Genomic DNA, 17998 nt, shown 5'->3' with positions numbered 1-17998 from the left:
TGGGGGCACATAGCGTGTCCCTCAGTTTCATCCCTCAGTTTCCTCCATTCAGGAGAGCCAGTCCATTACAAGCTAGCGACGTGCGAATGTTGGTCCGGCATCTCCATACTGCCTCCCCCGTGGATGGGGTGGCTATCCAATAGGGGCCTCGCCAGGCTCTTTGTCGTCATCGTTCTCCTCCTCCTCCTCCTGAGGTGGGCATGAAATCCCCACTGACAATGCCTGGCCCCTCATGATGGCCAAGCTGTGCAAGATGCAGCACACTACAATGAATTCGGATACCTGTTGAGGGGAGTATTGAAGGCTGCCTCCAGAGCAGTCCAGGCATTGGTCTGCCAATAGGAGATAGCATATCTCTGTCAGTACTTCCTTTCGGAAGCGCAGTCTTCTCACAAACTGCTCCTCAGAGAATTAGAGGTCTGAGCGTTGGTGTCTGTAAACCCGTGCCTCCTCGGACGTCTTCGGCCTTCTATCATTCATGGGCCAACATGACCAATAGTCCTTCCTCTAGCTTGACACCGCCTGGCAACAGCATGGAGCATGATACGCTGGCAAACTAGTAATGACCCCATTAAGTTTTCTCACTGAAGTTGTAAGGGCACTGTAATGGCAGATAAAAATGAAGATTGCAAGTTGGAGCTTCACACAATGTGTGCAACCATTGTAGTCAATATGACCTGCAATGTAGGATCCTCATCCCTCCATTTAAAAATGCTGCCAATACCGCATGCCACACCCTGGGACCGCCTGTTTTTTTCAGGCATTTCCTGGGGAGGAAGTTAAATGAGGCGTTAAGGCTGAATGTTCCATCCGGGGTGCTGGCGCAGCATTGCACAACGATTGACGTCATCATCACGCTAAAAACGGAGGGCGGGGTGGTAAGTTTTTGTGCCGGCGCAAACCAATAGCCAAATCTTCCGGCCGGACAGTAAATCCCGGACGCCTGGCATAATGGCCAAAAACAGCATTTAACGCTCCACCGGGGTGCTAATCGAGGAGCAAATGAGCCGAAAATCCAGCCCTATATCTGAGTAGGTGAAACATTTGCAAAAATAGGATTAATTAATAGCACAATTAGAAATAAATTAATTTGATCTAGTAGCCATTACGGAGACATGGTTGCAGTTGGGAACTAAATATTCCAGGATACTTGACTTTTAGAAGAGATAGGCAAAATGGAAAAGAGGGGTAGCCCTGATAATAAAGGATGATAATAAAGACAGTAGAAAGAAAGGATCTTAGCTCGGAAAATGAATTATTAGAATCCATTTGGGTGGAACTAAGAAATAAGGAGCAGAAAACACTGGTGGGAGTAGTTTATATGCCCCCTAACAATAGTTGTAGTGTCGGGCAGAGTATAAATCAGGAAATTAGAGTTGCATGTAACAAGGGTAATACAGTAATCATGGAGGACTTTAATCTTCATATAGACTGGGCAAACCAAATTTGCAGTAATAGTGTAGAGGACAAGTTCATGGAATACATTCAAGATAGATTCCTCAACCAGTATGTCACGGAACCAACTTAGGAACAGGCTATTTTAGATCTAGTATTGTACAATGAGAAAGGGTTAATTAATTACCTTGTTGTAAAGGAGCTTCTGGGGAAGAGTGATCATAATATGACAGAATTTTATATTGAGTTTGAGAGTGATTTAGTTGAGTCCCAAATTAGGGTCTTAAATCTGAACAAAGCAAACTACATAGGAATGAGAGGCGAGTTGGCTAAGGTAGATTGGGGAACTAGATTGAAAGATATGACGGTCGATAAGCAATGGCAAAGATTTAAGGAATGCATTCATAATTCACAGCAAAAATACATTCCCCTAAGGAATAAAAACCCCATGGGATTAGTAGTCCAACCATGGCTAACAAGAGAAGTTAAAAATAGTATTAGATTAAAGGAAGAGACTTATAATGTTGCCAAAAAGAGGAGTCCGGAGGATTGGGAGGATTAGAGAATTCAGCAATGGATGACCAAGAAATTGATAAAGAAAGAGAAAAGATAACTTGAGATTAAACTAGCAAGGGACATAAAAACAGATTGTAAAAGCTTCTATAGATATGTAGGGCCCAAGTTTCCACATGATTTGCGCCTGATTTTTAGGAGCAACTGGTGGAGAACGGACTATCTTAGAAATTGCAATTCTCCTCATTTTTTTTTCTGCAGTTCTAGTCAGGTAGAACAGTTCTACTTTGGACAGAATTTTTTCTTCAAAGGGGGCGTGTCCGGCCACTGACGCCTGATTTCAAAGTTTCCACAGTGAAAACGTACTCCAAACTAAAGTAGAATGGAGCAAGTGAAGATTTTTGTAGAACTGAAAAAACCTGTTCTACACATTAAAAAATCAAGCGCAGGTTACAAATTAGGCGTCCAGAACGAGGTGGGGGGGGGGGGGGGGAGAAGGGAAGTCATTAAATTCTATAATAAATCCTTATTTATACTTATACAAATATTATACAAATAAATCCAACCTGAATAAACATTTATAAGCAAAGAAAAGATTAAATAAACCATCTTCCTACCTGTGTGAAAGTGCTTCAGGCAGGCCTTTCGGGACCGAAGGCTGAACGGGCCGGCCCGAGACTTCGGGCAGGGCCCGTCCCCAGCACCAGATTTACAGGTAGGTGGCGTTGGGTTGGCTCGGGTCGGGGAGGGGAGGTTCGGTTCTGGTCGGGGGGGGGGGAGAGAGAGGGGGGGGAGAGAGAGGGGGGAGGAGAGAGAGGGGGGGGAAGAGAGAGGGAGAGAGGGAGGGAGGGGGGGGTGGGGGCGGAGGGAGGGAGGGGGGGGCGGAGGGAGAGAGAGGGAGGGGGGCGGAGGGAGAGAGAGAGAGGGAGGGGGGGAGGGGGGGAGGGAGAGAGAGAGGAGAGAGAGAGAGAGAGAGAGAGGGAGAGGGAGGGAGGGAGGGAGAGAGAGAGAGGGAGGGAGGTCAGGTCGGATCCAGTCCGGGAGCGGGAGTCGGGTCAGGTCGGGGGGCGGGAGCGCGGGTCGGGTCGGGTCGGGTCCAGTCGGGGAGCGGGAACAGGAGCGCGGGTAGGGTCGGGTCGGGTCCAGTCGGGGGGGCGGGGAGCGGGAACAGGAGCGCGGGTCGAGACGGGTCAGTTGGGGGGGGGGGGGCGGGTCTGGTCCAGAGGCGGGGTGGGGGGGTAGCAGGTGTCGGGTCGGGTCCGGAGGCGGGGGAGGGGGGGGTGAGAGAGCGGGTGTCGGGTCTGGTCTGGTGCGGAGGGGGGGGGGGGGGGGGGAGAGTGGGTGTCGGGTCTTGTCGAGGGGGCGGGAGAGCAGGAGCTGGCCGCGGGAGGAGCCTTATTCACGCAGGCCCAGTGAGGCCATTCAGCCAGGGTTAGGGGCTGCGTGCTTCGGGCCCCTCCCACACAGTTCGGCACCTGGAGCTACTGCACTTGCGTGCCCACTTTAGCGCGCATGTGCAGAGGTCCCGGCACTGTTTTCAGCGCAGGGACCTGGCTCCGCCCCCCCACAGCTCGTGCTGGCTGCGCCGAGGGCCAGAGGACCTGCAAGTAGGTGGAGAATACCGAGGATTTTTTTTAGGCGCACTTTGTGGCGCGAAAAACAGGCGTCCAGGTCGGGACTGCGCCGTTCTAGGCGCGTGTGGAAACTTGGGCCCGTAAAAAGGAAGCAATTAGCAAAAGTAAACGTGAGTCCCTTAGAGACAGAGACAGGAGAAATTATAATGGGAAATAAGAAAATGGCAAGGACAATAAACACATACTTTGTATCTCCTTTCACGGTAGACGACACAAATAACATTCCGTAAATAGTGGGTAGCCAAGGGTCTAGCGAGAATAAGGAACTTAGTATTAGTAAAGAAATAGTACTGGATAAATTAATCGGATTAAAAGTCGACAAATCCCCTGGACATAATTGCCTACATCCTAAGATTTTAAAAGAGGTAGGTACACAAATAGTGGATGCATTGGTTTTGATCTTCCAGAATTCCCTAGTTTCTAGAATGGTCCTCGTAGATTGGAAAGTAGCAAACGTAACCCCACTATTCAAGATAGGAAGAGAGAAAACAGGGAACTCTAGACCAGTTAGCCTAACATCAGTAGTGGGGAAAATGCTAGAATCTATTATTAGGGACGCAGTAACAAGGAACTTAGAAAATCATAATATGATTGGGCAGAGTCAACACGGATTTATGAAAGGGAAATCGTGTATGACATATCTGTTAGAGGTTTTTGAGGTTGTAACTAGCAGGGTAGATAAGGTGGGACCAGTAGATGCAGTGTATTTGGATTTTCAAAAAGCATTCGATAATATTATTACACAAAATTGGGCTCATGGGATTGGGGTTAATGTAAAAGCATGGACTGGGGATTGGTTAACGGACAAAAAACAGAGAGTTGGAATTAACGGGTCATTATCAGGTTGGCAGGCTGTAACCAGTGGGGTACTACAAGGATCAGTGCTTGGCTATTTACAATCTACATCAATGACTTAGATGAGGGAACTGAGTGTAATTTTTCCAAGTTTACTGACAATATAAATTTAAGTGGAAATGTAAGCTGTGAGGAGGACGCAAAGAGGCTGCAAAGGGATATAGACAGATTAAGTGAGTGGGCAAGAACATAGCAGATGGAATATAATGTGCAGAAGTGTGAAGTTATCCACTTTGATAGGAAAAATAGACAGGCAGAATATTTTTTAAATAGTGAAAGATTGGCAAATGTTGGTATTCAGAGGGACCTGGGTGTCCTTGTACATGAATCACAGAAAGTTAACATGCAGGTATAGCAGGCAATTAGGTAAGCAAATGGTATGTTATCCTTTATTACAAAGGGATTGGAATATGACAGGAAAAAAAGTCTACTACAATTATATCGGGCCTTGGTGAGACCACACCTGGTGTACTGTGTACAGTTTTGGTCTCTTTACATAAGGCAGTGCAACGAAGGTTCACCAGACTGATCCCTGGAATGAGGGAATTGTCCTATGAGGGAAGATTGAGTAGACTAGGCCTATATCCCCTAGAGTTTAGAAGAGTGAGAGGTAATCTAAGTGAAACATATAAAATTCTTACAAGGTTTGACAGGATGGATGCTAGGAGGATGTTCCCCTGGCTGGGGAGTCTGGAACTAGGGGTTACTGTCTCAGATTAATGGCTCAGCCATTTAGGACTGAGATGAAAAGAAATGTCTTCACTCAAAGGGTTGTGAATCTACCCCAGAGAGCTGTGGATGCCCAGTCATTGAGTATATTCAAGACAGAGATCGATAGAATTTTGGATTCTAAGGGAATCAAGAAATATGGGGATAGTGCGAGAAGGTGGAGTTGAGGTGAAAGATCAGCCATGATCTTATTAAATGGCGGAGCAGGCTTGAAGCGCCGAATGGCCTACTCCTGCTCCCATTTCTTCTGTTCTTACTGGATAGAACATTTTATGGCACGTACGCTTACACAGCAAACTGAAGTAATTGAAGCAACATAACAGATCTCAAATATATTCTAAGGGCTAGAAATTCAGCACCATTTCCGCCCGGTTTTTCAGTGGTATTCTTCGTTTTCAACAGAAAACCACCCCCGACAGGAATTTCTTCAAAGAGTTCTGCCCGCGGTCTCAAAATACCGCTGGGAAGCGGACCGCCAGCGTGCACCGCCGAAAAAAACGCTACCGCCCAAGTTTGGTCACAGCAGTGACCCGTAGGTGAGTAGAAAAAAAACGCCAACGAGAAACCAGCCGGAGCTGGGCGGTAGGTATGAAGCCCTGCAAAAAAAGGCAAGTTACATTTTTTTTTTAATTCTTTTACATTGATTAAGTGGAAAAGGGTCCAGCGAATGTTTTCTGATTTTGTTTTAGAAAAATATTTTTTTGTTTCCCACCCACCCCCCCCCCCCACCGCCCTCCCTAGGCCCAACCCACAGCCGCAGACTAAATTTGAGTAAGTACTGCCTAATTTGCCCAGGATCGGGGTTTCCACCGAGAATCCGCCTGCAAGACCCATTTTTCCCGCCAGGCAGAATTTTTTCCTTTTTTTGATCAAATTTTCGCCGGTGTTAATTTAATAAGCTTAACGGTTTTTTGGGCGGCAAACCGGCAGTGGCGGATTTTGTGGAAATTCTAGCTCCAAGACTTTTTAAACATACATGAGAACCAAATTTTGTTCTAAAAGATGAAAAAAACACTGACCTTTTTATAAACGGGGTTAGAAGCACAATGCAGCTCAACAGTCACTCGAATACTTGTTCTCCTGCAAATAAATGTTTTTTAAAAAATGTAACCAAATGCAAAAAGCTCTCCTTTTTGGGGAGGATTGAGTCTTTTTGGAGTCAAGGTGCCTCCATGATGACATGCTTGGTGACAGAAGATTGAAACCAATTCTGTAGCAGACTTAGTAATCTGATACCTGAGCTAAGCAGGCCATATTATATCAGGGCATTGTTGATGACTTATCAGGCTCATTAATGGGACCTGGAGCAGTAGATGGTCTCAGATGGACAAGCAGCAGGAAGCCATCCTTCTCCAAAGCCGCCTCTCCATCGTCCACCTCTACGAGGCTTCCATTGCATGGTTTCATTTCTAACTATTCAATTGTAGCCGTGCATCCCCAACATTGGCTTCTCTTTCCTCTCCTACACTGTCACCTTCAGAGTCCCCTAACGATCTATCTTTTGCCACATCGTCTCCTTATCTTATGCAACCCCTTAGCAACATCATCCAGACTTGGGATCAGCTTTCACACATGCACTGGTGACACCCAGTTCCATCACTCCACCATCACTGGTGACCCCTCGACTGCCTCTGTGCTGTCAGACTGGTTCTCTGGCAGGAAGACCTATGCCACTAACTCTGCATCTTTGCCACAAACTCTGCATCTTTGCCACAAACTCTGCATCTTTGCCACAAACTCTATCCCACTCCCCAGCCACCACCTCAGGCTGAACCAGATAGATTGAAATCTTGGGAGTCCTGTTCAACCCTAATCTGAGCATTAAACCCTACATACCGTCCATTATCAACTGCTTACTTCACCTCCGCAATATTGCCCGCCTCTGCCCCATGTCAGACCCTCCAGTGCTAAAACCCTTATAGTTGACTTGACTACTCTAATACGCTCTCTGCTGGCCTCCTATTGGCATGAATTCCAACACGTCATCCTTGGCATCATTCTAATTGGCTCCACTCTCCATTTAAACTGATGAACCTTGGAGGATTGTCCAGTTTGAATCTATCTTTAATTGTCCCCTCTTGTGCTTTTGAGGGTTTCAATTCCTTTTCTACAATTTTGATGCAAGATGTGCACAGATCCCAGTCCTCATCCAAGATGTTCCTGGGATTGGTGCTGGGCATTCTGTTTTTCATCTCCTCAATGAGATTAGTCTATAATATATTTGATGGAATCTTTATTGATGACTCTTATTGAAAGAAATGGTTATTGCTAAGCGAACCAGTCACCTGATTCTACTCTGAATCCACATTTTCACTGCATGTTTCATTAGTTATTCCTTAAGAATTTTATATAAATAAAAGTTCAAAAGGGGATAAAAACAAAGACCCAAAGACTGGATCCTAGCATACATCACTTGTAACTTCTTTGCAGTTTGAAAAGTTCCCATTTATGGCTCCGTTTTCTGCTTTTAATCCAATTTCCCATCCAGCTGTACCCACTATTCCATGTCTCTTGCCTGTTATTTTCAATTAGGAAGTTTTCTGAAAAGCTAGTTATCGAGTAGCAGTAGTTTCCTCATGCACTATGTCAGTAAGATCTTTGGGTCTGTTCATGCTGCAGGTTAAGCTGCAAGATCCTAAATTTACTGAGTTGATTCAAATTTTTAGAGACTAAGAACGCATGGTCTCACAGCAGTTAAAATTTAACAGCCAGGCACAAAGCTCTCAATATGTTAGTACAGGTATCTCAGCCACACCTGAAATTCCTTTCGGCAAAGACACTGGTAATAGTCGAGTGGGATTTGATGTGGAATACGATAGAATCATAGTATAGTACAGCACAGAAGGAGGTCATTCGGCTCATTGAGTCAGCGCCAGCTCTTTTGAAGAACAATCCAGTTAGTCCCACTCCCACGCTCTTAAAAGCTTTGGATGAGCTGAAGTTTATGAAGAACAGAAGATGGGTAGCTGGCCAGGAGGATATTGGAATAGTTAAGTCTGGAGGTGACAGGCATAGGTGAAGGTTTCAGCCACAGCTGTGCTGATGAAGGGGCGAAGACAGGCTATGTTACAAAGGTAGCAGCAGACAATCTTTGTGATGAAGAGGATATGGGGTCAGAAGCTCTGTTCAGAGTTAAATAGAACACTGAGGTTGTGAACAGTCAGGTTCAACCTGAGACAATAGTCAAGGAGGGGGATGGAATCCATGGCAATGACGAATGCTGAAGACAGTGGCTTCAGTCTTCCCAATGGTTAACTGGAGGAAATGGTGGCTTCTCCAAGACTGGATGTCAGGCACGCAGTCTGACAACACAGAGATAGTGGTGGGATCAAGAGAGTTGCTGGAGAGATAGAACTGGGTTTCTTCAGCATACATGTGGAAGCTGACCCACTTTCTTTGGATGATGTCACCAAGGGACAGATGAGGAAGATGTAAATGAGGAAGAGATGGGTAAGAATAGACCCTTGAGGTACCCTAGAAGTAATGGTGTGGAGATGTGGAACTAAGCAAGGGCAGTCCAACTGAACTGGACCAGGGAGAAGAGGCACTGGAGAAGGATGGTGTGGTCAATTATGTGAAAGGCTGCATAAAGTCATAGACGATGAGGAGGGCTATTGCAGCAGTCACAGGGAATGTTATTAGTGATTTTGGTTAGGGACATTTTGGTGCTGTGCCAGGCACGGATTTGGGAGGCGACAACATGTTCAAGGTCTTTAGAGAGGAAAGGAAAGTTGAAATAGGGCAGTAGTTTGCAGGCAGAGGGTTGAGAGTGTGATTTTTGAAAAGGGGAGTGATGACAGCTGTTTTAAAAGGGATAGCAACTTGAATTACATGCACCAGGTTACATAACAAAATAGTATGGAATGAAGTGTGCTGCTTCAAAGGCTGAGCTTCTTTCATGTTTTCTTGAATTTTCTTTTCATCTATACCCTCCCCTCCCAATGGCCTTACATCCCTTACTGAGATAACCTTTGAGTACTTGTGTGTATACATACAGTGTAACTAAAGCCACATACAAACACACTCTCTCTTCCAGCAGAGTTCATTGTATAGCAATCAGAAGCATTAACCCCAAATGAGCTGACAACAGACTGAATGTGGATCTTTCCCAAAATGTTACCTCAGACATCATAAAAGGGTGCCTTTTTTTTATTTATTTTTCATTCCCTTCAAAGTCTCCTCAGCAAAGAGCAGACTGCAGTCTTGCATGGAGTTCTTATGCCAATACGGTTCCTTAAACAATTGCTAGTAAGTGATTAGCACTAGATCACAATTAGTTCTTCTACTTTTCTTGTGTATCACTTACCCAAGCATCACTTACATTTTTTGTATACTATATAGGTGCAAACCACAACACTTATAACATCATCATCATCATCATCATAGGCGGTCCCTCGAACGAGGATGACTTGCTTCCACGAGTTCACAGATGCTTCAAAGAGCTGGAGCGCCGGGCTTTGGGACATCTTGGGCCACTCCGACCTGCGAGAGAACATCTCCACAGGTTCTCTTGCAGGTCGGGGCTATAAAAAGAGCTGGAGCACCAGGTCCTGGGACATTGTGGGCCACCCCAACCTGCAAGAGAATATCTCCACAAGTCGGGGCTATAAAAAGAGCTGGAGCATGCCATTGCAGCTTCCAGTGCGAGCTGACACAAATTGCGACGGCTTCGAGATCGGCAACTGGGGGACATCATCAGGACCCTCGCCGTTTGGAGCATGGGCAAGAACATCGGCTGGGCCCAGGTTCAGCAGAGGAGTGGGAAGGTCGTGATGAAAGTGTGGCAACTGATTGGGGCGGAGGAGTGATGAGGGATCATGGCCGAGATTTGATGGATGATCGTGACGGAGGTTCGGCGAATGTTTGGTGTGGAGGTGCGGCGCGAGATCGTGGCGGAGGTGCAGTGAGTGTTTTTGTGGCGGAGGAGCTTATAACAAGGTCATATGTCTCACAAATCTTTCCCAGTGCTTACTGGCACACAGAAAGATGGAAAGATAGCCCTGGGTACAGCCAAGTAATAGATCCAGTGCAGGCGAGTGCCTCCTCCAGGAAACCTACCTGAAGTGGTGAGATTGAGACTATGATTTTGCATACTTTAATGTTTCTATGATCATGGAACAGTGCAGACTCTATTACCATTTATAGCACAGTTGTCAATGTCAGGCAACTGTCAGGATCTGGATTTAGAAGAAAAAAGGATGAGACTGATCACAAGCAAATTTAAAGAGTGATATACATCAAAATAGGCGACATTTTTAAAGCATAATAGCATGGGTGGATGGGAGCCTCAGTCCATTGGGAGTGAGACAAGCTTCATTTGAAAAAAAACATAAAACCTAATTGAATAATCTGGGATCTAGAACGTAAACAGCACAACAGAGCACAGCACCTACACCAGCTGCCCGCCAGTCCGCTGTCCCAATCGGCAGACATCGAGCCGCCAACCTTCCTGCAGCAGCCAGGTTGTATTCAATCACGTCCCACCCACCCCCGGGAGGGCCGCGGCTCCCTGAATCAGCGGCGGTTTTACCTCTCCTCGCAGTCTTTGCATTTAACGGTCACCCCCACGATCTGGCTGAAGAGTTGCCGGCTCATTGTGAGTTCACCCTAATCGCGGCCTAGGCCGCTCCCGCTGCCATCCTCCGGATTCAAAACTTGGCGCCGCGGCCTCGCGCACGGCCGTTGGTGTCCGGGGGGCGGGGCCTCGCAACCCTCTGATCTTTGACCTCTGGTCCTTGGCAAAGGGCTGCCTGGCTCAGGTGACCGTTCACACCGGATAGTTTAGAAGCGGCGGCTGCAAAGCGCGCTACTTTTAAACTTGCTTGGTAAACCCTTGTATACTGAGCGGCCGCTAGGCATCTCTCGAGGTAGAACACGTTATTTCGCTCGTCCTTCCAACCGACTTTGTGCGGGGATCGATCTGGAAAACGGCAGCCCGTGGCATAGGCCTCCGTTTTGGGGCATACTCGTACAGTCGTTGCTGCTGCCCCGCTCGGTGCCAGCATGGCCGGCGAGACGGCTACAAATAGCATCCAGGCGCCCCTGCCAGGAAAATGCGGGTACTTTGTGGAAAAGAAGAAGAGATATTGCAAAATGATTGCTGCAGAAGGCAAGCGTTTCTGTGGGGAACATGCGAATACAGCACCAAATAGTGAAGTATGGCAACTACTCAGTAATTATAAGAGGACAGGTGTCCTTGGTAGTCACTTCAATATCTGGCCTCAAAAGAGCCTGAACGTTAGGATTGCTATAAATATGTATTCTTTTGTATGGTAGTAGCAAAGCAAATCAAATGTTCAATATCTAAGTCAGATATCCAGCGCAAAGCTTCCGGTATAACCACTTTAATCTTCTATCTATGGAGAAGGTGGCAGCATTTACCATGACCAGTTCTGAGGTGATTGATGATTGTCCACTGTTTGCGAGGAAGGTTTGCTCCTTCAGGTTGTACCATGGGGTCCTTTATAAGGAATCCATTCTGTATGTCACACAAATGTATTTAACCTTAGGTTGGGAGGTATAATAGTCAATACTGAGGAAGACTGCAACAAATGACAAGAAGACATTAATTGAATCATAGAAACTTACATATAAACAGGCCATTCGGCCCTGTGCTGGCTCTTTGAAAGAGCAGTCGTGCTTAGTCCCACCCCTGCTTTTTGTTCTGCAAGTTCCTAATTCTCAAGTATCTGTCCAACTTTTTTTTAAACTATTGATAAACATTAATAAATTTGCGTGAACAGGTGTGTAATTGGCAAATTAATTTCAATACAGATAAGTGTGAGGTGGTGCATTTTGGCAGGAAGATTAAGGAGACCATGTACTCTGGAAAATAAGAGTCTAAATGGGGTAATGGAGCAAAAGGTTCTTGTGGTGCAGAGACACATCATTAAAAGTTCCTTAATGTCCTCTTGTAATTTGTTAGAGTTCTCCTCAATATTGACTATTCCACGCAAATTTGGTGTCGCCGTGAATTTGATTCCAAAGTCTAAATCGTTAATATATATTGTGAACAACATTGGTTCCAGCACTGATCCTTGTGGGGCCCCACTTCCCACCTTCAGCCACTCTGAAATAGCTACCCTTTACTCTCTGCTTTCTATCTTGCCACCTGCTAGCTTTCCATTCTGCTACCTGTCCCCTGACCTTATTCATTAGTCTATTATGTGCTATCTTATCACAGAATCATAGAATGGTTACAGCACGGAAGAAGGCAATTTGGCCCATCGAACTCGTGCTAGCTCTCAGCTAGTCCTACTCCCATGCCCTTTCCCCATAGCCCTGCAAATCTTTTTCCTTCAGTAACTTATCCAACTCCCTTTTGAAAGATAAGATTGAGTCAGCCTCCACCACCCTTTCAGGCAGTGCATTCCAGATCTTAACCACTCGCTACATAAAAAATGTTTTCCTTACGCTGCCTTTGGTTCTTTTGCCAATCATAAATTTGTGTGCTCTGGTTCTCGACCCTTCTGCCAATGGGAGCAGTTTCCCTCTACTCTGTCCAAACCCCGCATGATTTTGAACACCTCTGTCAAATCTCCCCTCAATCTTCTCTGCTCCAAGGAGAACAACCCCAGCTTCTCCAGTCTATCAACGTAACTGAAGTCCCTCCTTCCGGGAATCATTCTCGTAAATTTTCTCTGAGGGCTTCACATCCTTCCTAAAGTGTGGTGCTCAAAATTGGACACCGTACTCCAGTTGTTTTATACAGATTAATAATTTCCACACTTTTGTATTCTATACCTCTATTTATGAAGCCCAGGATCCCGTAAGCCTCTTTTAATTGCTTTCTCAATCTTCCCTGCCACCTTCAACGATTTGTGCATACATACCCCCAGGTCTCTGTTTGTGCACACCCTTCAAGATTGTACCATTTTGTTTATATGTCCTCTCCTCATTCTTTCTGCCAAAATGTATCACTTCACTTTTCTGCGTTAGTTTTCAATTGCCACGTGTCCGCCCAGTTCACTAACCTGCCTTTGTCTTCCTGAAGTCGATCACTCTCCTCCTCACTGTTCACTATACTTCCAAGTTTTGTGTCATCTGCAAATTTTGAAATTATGCCCTGTACATCCATGTCCAAGTCATTAATATATATCAAGAAAAGCAGTGGTCCTAGAACCAACCCTTGGGGAACACCACTGTATTACCTTCCTCCAGTGTGAAAAACAACCATTCACCACTACTCTTTGTTTCCTGTCACTTAGCCAATTCCGTATCCGTGCTACCACTGTCCCTTTTATTCCATGGGCTTCAACTTTGCTGGCATGCCTATTATGTGGCACTTCGTCGAATGCCTTTGGGAAATCAATGTACACTACGTCAACCGCATTACCCTCATCAACCCTCTCTGTTACCTCATCAAAAGGTGTTTTGGAAATCTAGATGTATTACATCTACTACATTACCCTTGTCTACTCTGTTCCTTCTTCAAAGAATTCAATGAGGTTGGTCAAGCAAGACTTTCCCTTTTGAAATCCATGCTGACTATTCATTACTATATTTCTGTTTTCTAGATGTTTGTGTATTTTTCCTTTAACAGATTTCATTATCTTTCCCACCACCGATGTTAAGCTGGGTGGTCTAAAGTTCCCTGTATATGTTCTATCTCCTTTCTTAAATATAGGTATCTGCAGTCTGGCACTACACCTTTTTCTAACAAATTATTAAATATGTGTAATCTGCTATCTTTTCCTCAGATTCTTTTAAAACGCACGGATGCAATCTGTCTGGACCAGAAGTTTTATCCTCTTTGAATTTGATTTAGTTTATTTAATATTTATCCTTTTTAATTTAATGTGACTATATCATTTCTAATAGCATCTTCCAATGTTATTTCTATCTGATCCGTTTCCCTAGAAAATACTGAAGCAAAATAATGATTTAATATTTCTGCGATTTTGCAATCACTGCCTGTGATTTTATCCTGTCCTTCAAAAGCCCTATTCCCATCCTGACTTTCCTTTTTTTTATCTTTGTGCCGGTAGAATATTTTACTATTTTGTTTAATGTTGCTTGATAATTTAATTTCATAGTTCCTCTTTGCCTTCCTAATTGTTTTTGACTTCTCTCCTAATCTCTTCATATTCTCCCTTGTCATGCTTGCCCCTGCTATCTATGTACTATGTCGTCATCGATGTCTGTCCTTGCTGATAGTAGGCTCCCAAGGTATGGGAAGTGGTCCATATTGTCCAAGGTCTCGTCATAGATCTTGAAAGTCAGGGAGCAGTACTGTGTGGCAGGGACAGGTTGGTAGAGAACCTTTGACTTACTAATGTTTAACGTAAGGCCCAGACTCGCACGCTTCAGTGAAGGTGTCAACGATGGTTTGGAGTTCGGACTCCGAGTGTACACAAACACAAGGTTGTTCCAATCTCTGTCATCTGCATATTGTAATTCAGTGACAGAAATTGGAACAACCTTGGATCTGGACAGGCGGCGTCAGAGGTTGAACAATTTACATAAGGGCATAAGAAATAGGAACAGGAGTAGACCATGCAGCCGCTCGAGACTGCTCCGCCATTCAATAAGATCATGGTTGATCTGATCATGGACTCAGCTCCACTTCCCTGCCCGCTCCCCGTTACCCCTTATCCCCTTATCATTTAAGAAACGGTCTATTTCTGTCTTAAATTTATTCAATGTCTCAGCTTCCACAGCTCTCTGAGGCAGCGAATTCCACAGATTTACAACCCTCTGAGAGAAGAAATTCCTCCTCATCTCTGTTTTAAATGGGCGGCCCCTTATTCTAAGATCATGCCCTCTAGTTCTAGTCTCCCCCATCAGTGGAAACATTCTCTCTGCATCCACCTTATCAAGCCCCCTCATAATCTTATACATTTCGACAAGATCACCTCTCATTCTTCCGAATTCCAATGAGTAGAGGCCCAACCTACTCAACCTTTCCTCATAAGTCAACCACCTCATCTCTGGAATCAACCTAGTGAACCTTCTCTGAACTGCCTCCAAAGCAAGTATATCCTTCCGTAAATATGGAAACCAAAACTGCATGCAGTATTCCAGGTGTGGCCTCACCAATACCTTGTATAGCTGTAGCAAGATTTACCGCTTGTCCTGTAGATTAACTCCACTCCAGCGGGGAGCTTGTTAAAGGTGAGATGAAGCATTGCAGCGAAGAAGATTGAGAAGAGCGTTGGTACGATGACACAGCCTTAATTGACTCCGGTCTGCACTTGTATTGGGTCTGTGGTGGATCCGTTGGTAAGAATCACGGCTTGCATGTCATCATGAAGCAGGCGGAGGATGGTGACAAATTTTTGATGACAGCTGAATTTGAGAAGGACACTCCATAATCCCTCATGGTTGACAGAGTCGAAGGCCTTTGTGAGGTCAAAGAAAGCCTTGTACAGAGGTTGATGCTGCTCCTTTTTCTTGGATATGTTGCGCGGTGAAGATCATATCCGTTGTGCCCCTTAGTGGGCGGAATCCGCATTGCGACTCTGGGAGGAGCTCTTCAGCCACTGGGAGGAGACGATTGAGGATGATTTTCCCTGTGGCAGACAGTCCAACACCGCCTTCAGTGTGCCAGCGTTCGGCTGCCTGAGGAAAAGAGTGTTTGAAGACCAGGATCTCAAACCCGGCACCAAGCTCATGGTCTACAGAGCAATAGTGATACCCGCCCTCCTATATGCTTCAGAGACATGGACTATATACAGTAGGCACCTCAAAGCACTGGAGAAGTAGCCCAAACGCTGCCTCCGCAAAATCCTGCAAATTCATTGGCAGGATATGTGCACCAACGTCTGCGTTTTCTCTCAGGCCAACATCCCCAGCATTGAGGCATTGACCACGCTCGACCAGTTCCGGTGGACAGGCGGCCACATTGTCTGCGTGCCCGATACTAGACTCCCAAAACTCCGAGCTATGTCACGGCAGGCGAGCCCCAGGAGGCAGAAAAAACGCTTCAAGGATACCCTCAAGGCCTCCTTTTAAAAATGTAACATCCCCACCAACTCTTGGGAATCCCTGGTCCAAGACCGCTCAAAGTAGAGGAGAAGCATCTGAGAAGGCGCCAAACACTTGGAGTCTCTTCGCCAGGAGCACACGGAAGCCAAGCACAAACAGCGGAAGGAGTGTACAACAAAACAAACCCACCCGTCCCTCCAACCACCATCTGCCCCACCTGTGACAGAGACTGTAGATCCCACATTGGTCTCATCAGTCACCTTAGATCTCATCTTAGTGTGGAAGCAAGTTATCCTTCATTCCGGGGATCTGCCTAAGAAGAAGGGATGTACTTTGTGTATGCCTCTTTCCTTGCTTGCCCTCAATTTTCCCTTGTGTCTTTATTCATTCATGGTGCCTCATTAATGTTTAGTTTGTTCTTGTTTTTTAGCGGTATATATTTTTCCTGGGCTCTTTTGAACACCGTTTTAAATGTTTCCCATTGCTGTTCTACATCATAGTTTGCTCATTTTATTTCCCCAAATTCTATTCTCAGCCCATCAAAATCAGCTTTTCCACAATCTATTACCCTGGTCTTTGTCATGCTTATGTCCTTCTCAATTATTATCTTATACCATATTATATTATGGTCACTATTGCCTAGAGATTCCTCAACCTTTATTTCTCTCATCTGCTCTGGTTCATTCCCCATTACTAGATCCAGTAGCGAATCCTCCTTTGTTGGACTAGTGCAAAGAAGATGGGGATTGACTTGATTGAGGCCTTCAAGATTATGAATGGTTATGATAGGATAAATAGTTGTGCCTCCTTGATAAAGTGCAACATCCCCACCGGCACCTGGGAATCCCTGGCCCAAGACCACCCAAAGTAGAGGAAGAGCATCCGGGAGGACGTTGAGCACCTTGAGTCTCGTCGCCGAGAGCATGCAGAAATCAAGCACAGACACCGGAAGGAGTGTACGGCAAACCAGACTCCCCACCCACCCTTTCCTTCAACCACTATCTGCCCCACTTGTTACAGAGACTGTAATTCCTGCATTGGACTGTACAGTCACCTGAAAACTCACTTTTAGAATGGAAGCAAGTCTTCCTTGATTTCAAGGGACTGCCTATGATGATGATGTTGTCGATTGTTTTCAGTGGTTGATGAGATGATAACGGGAGGGCCCAAATTTAAGATAAGAATTAAGGAGGAGTTAGAAAAAAATTCTTTATATAGAAGGTTGTTAGAATTTGGAATTCTCTATCATAAGCAGTTGAACCCTGATCCATGTTTTTGTAACCTCCAGACTCAGCTATTCCAGTGCCTCTCATCCTCCATAAACTTCAGCTCATCTGAAATGCTGATGCCTGTATTTGATTCTTCTCCCTATAACCCCTGTCCTTGCTGATCTAGATTGGCTCCTGGTCCCCCAATTTAAAATTCTCATCATTGTGTTTAAATTGCTTCATGACCTTGCCCCTCCCTATCTCTGTAACCTCCTCCAGCCTTGCAGCCCTCACCCCAAACTCACCATTTCTCTAACTCTGGCCTCTTGTGCATCCCCGCCCTTTCACCCACCATTGTTGCCTGTGTCTTCAGCCGCCTAGGCCCTCAGTTTGTAACCCGCTCTGTCTCCCTTTTTCCCTCTCCATCTCCCTCTCTCTCTTCCCCCTCCCTTTTTTAAGACTCCTTGAAATCCATCTCTTTGACCTCTAAGTCACCTTTGGAAATGTTTTTCCACGTTAAAGACACCTTATAAATTCAAGTTGTTGATGAACCAGAGTCCACAAGTACTTTTAAAAGTAGCTGCTTGAAAAAGAGGACTGTTGGACTAGTTGGTTCATGCGGAGAATAATACCAGTGCAGGGTTGATGGTTTAGATGGCCTGTTGCTCTCCTGTAACATTCAATTCTGTGATTAATGTAGAAAAATACAAAGGTGCTTCGAAGAGGAGTGGGTGCAGA

The 17998-nt window shown here is 45.4% G+C and overlaps 2 protein-coding genes across 11 annotated transcripts in view; one reads left to right on the top strand and one right to left on the bottom strand.

Moving 5' to 3' along the window:
- LOC139268694 (spindle assembly abnormal protein 6 homolog) overlaps positions 1–10789 on the bottom strand; it is a 68065-nt gene extending 57276 nt beyond the window's left edge. Inside the window, exons 1-2 of one of the 2 annotated variants that reach the window (XM_070887254.1) lie at positions 10657–10789; positions 6146–6206 (exon numbers count right to left, since the gene is read on the bottom strand). In XM_070887254.1, the coding sequence (XP_070743355.1) occupies positions 6146–6206; positions 10657–10721 (126 nt within the window). In that variant the 5' untranslated portion in view covers positions 10722–10789. The remainder of the gene's footprint in view (positions 1–6145; positions 6207–10656) is intronic. The other variant, XM_070887255.1, reaches the window with a different exon arrangement.
- trmt13 (tRNA methyltransferase 13 homolog) overlaps positions 9951–17998 on the top strand; it is a 40177-nt gene continuing 32129 nt past the window's right edge. For 3 of the 9 annotated variants that reach the window (XR_011594086.1, XM_070887257.1, XM_070887256.1), the window contains exon 1: positions 10859–11282. Coding sequence is in view for 7 of the 9 variants with exons in the window: in XM_070887257.1 (XP_070743358.1) it covers positions 11130–11282 (153 nt within the window). In the remaining 2 variants the exon portion in view is untranslated. Of the gene's footprint in view, positions 10001–10858; positions 11299–17998 lie in introns of those variants that run through there. The other 6 variants (XM_070887260.1, XM_070887264.1, XM_070887258.1 and 3 more) reach the window with 6 other exon arrangements.

This window comes from Pristiophorus japonicus, chromosome 8 (genome assembly GCF_044704955.1).
Source record: "Pristiophorus japonicus isolate sPriJap1 chromosome 8, sPriJap1.hap1, whole genome shotgun sequence".
Taxonomy (NCBI): domain Eukaryota; kingdom Metazoa; phylum Chordata; class Chondrichthyes; family Pristiophoridae; genus Pristiophorus; species Pristiophorus japonicus.
Note: the sequence above shows the minus strand (reverse complement) of the source record. Positions and strands in the feature narration are given on the sequence as shown.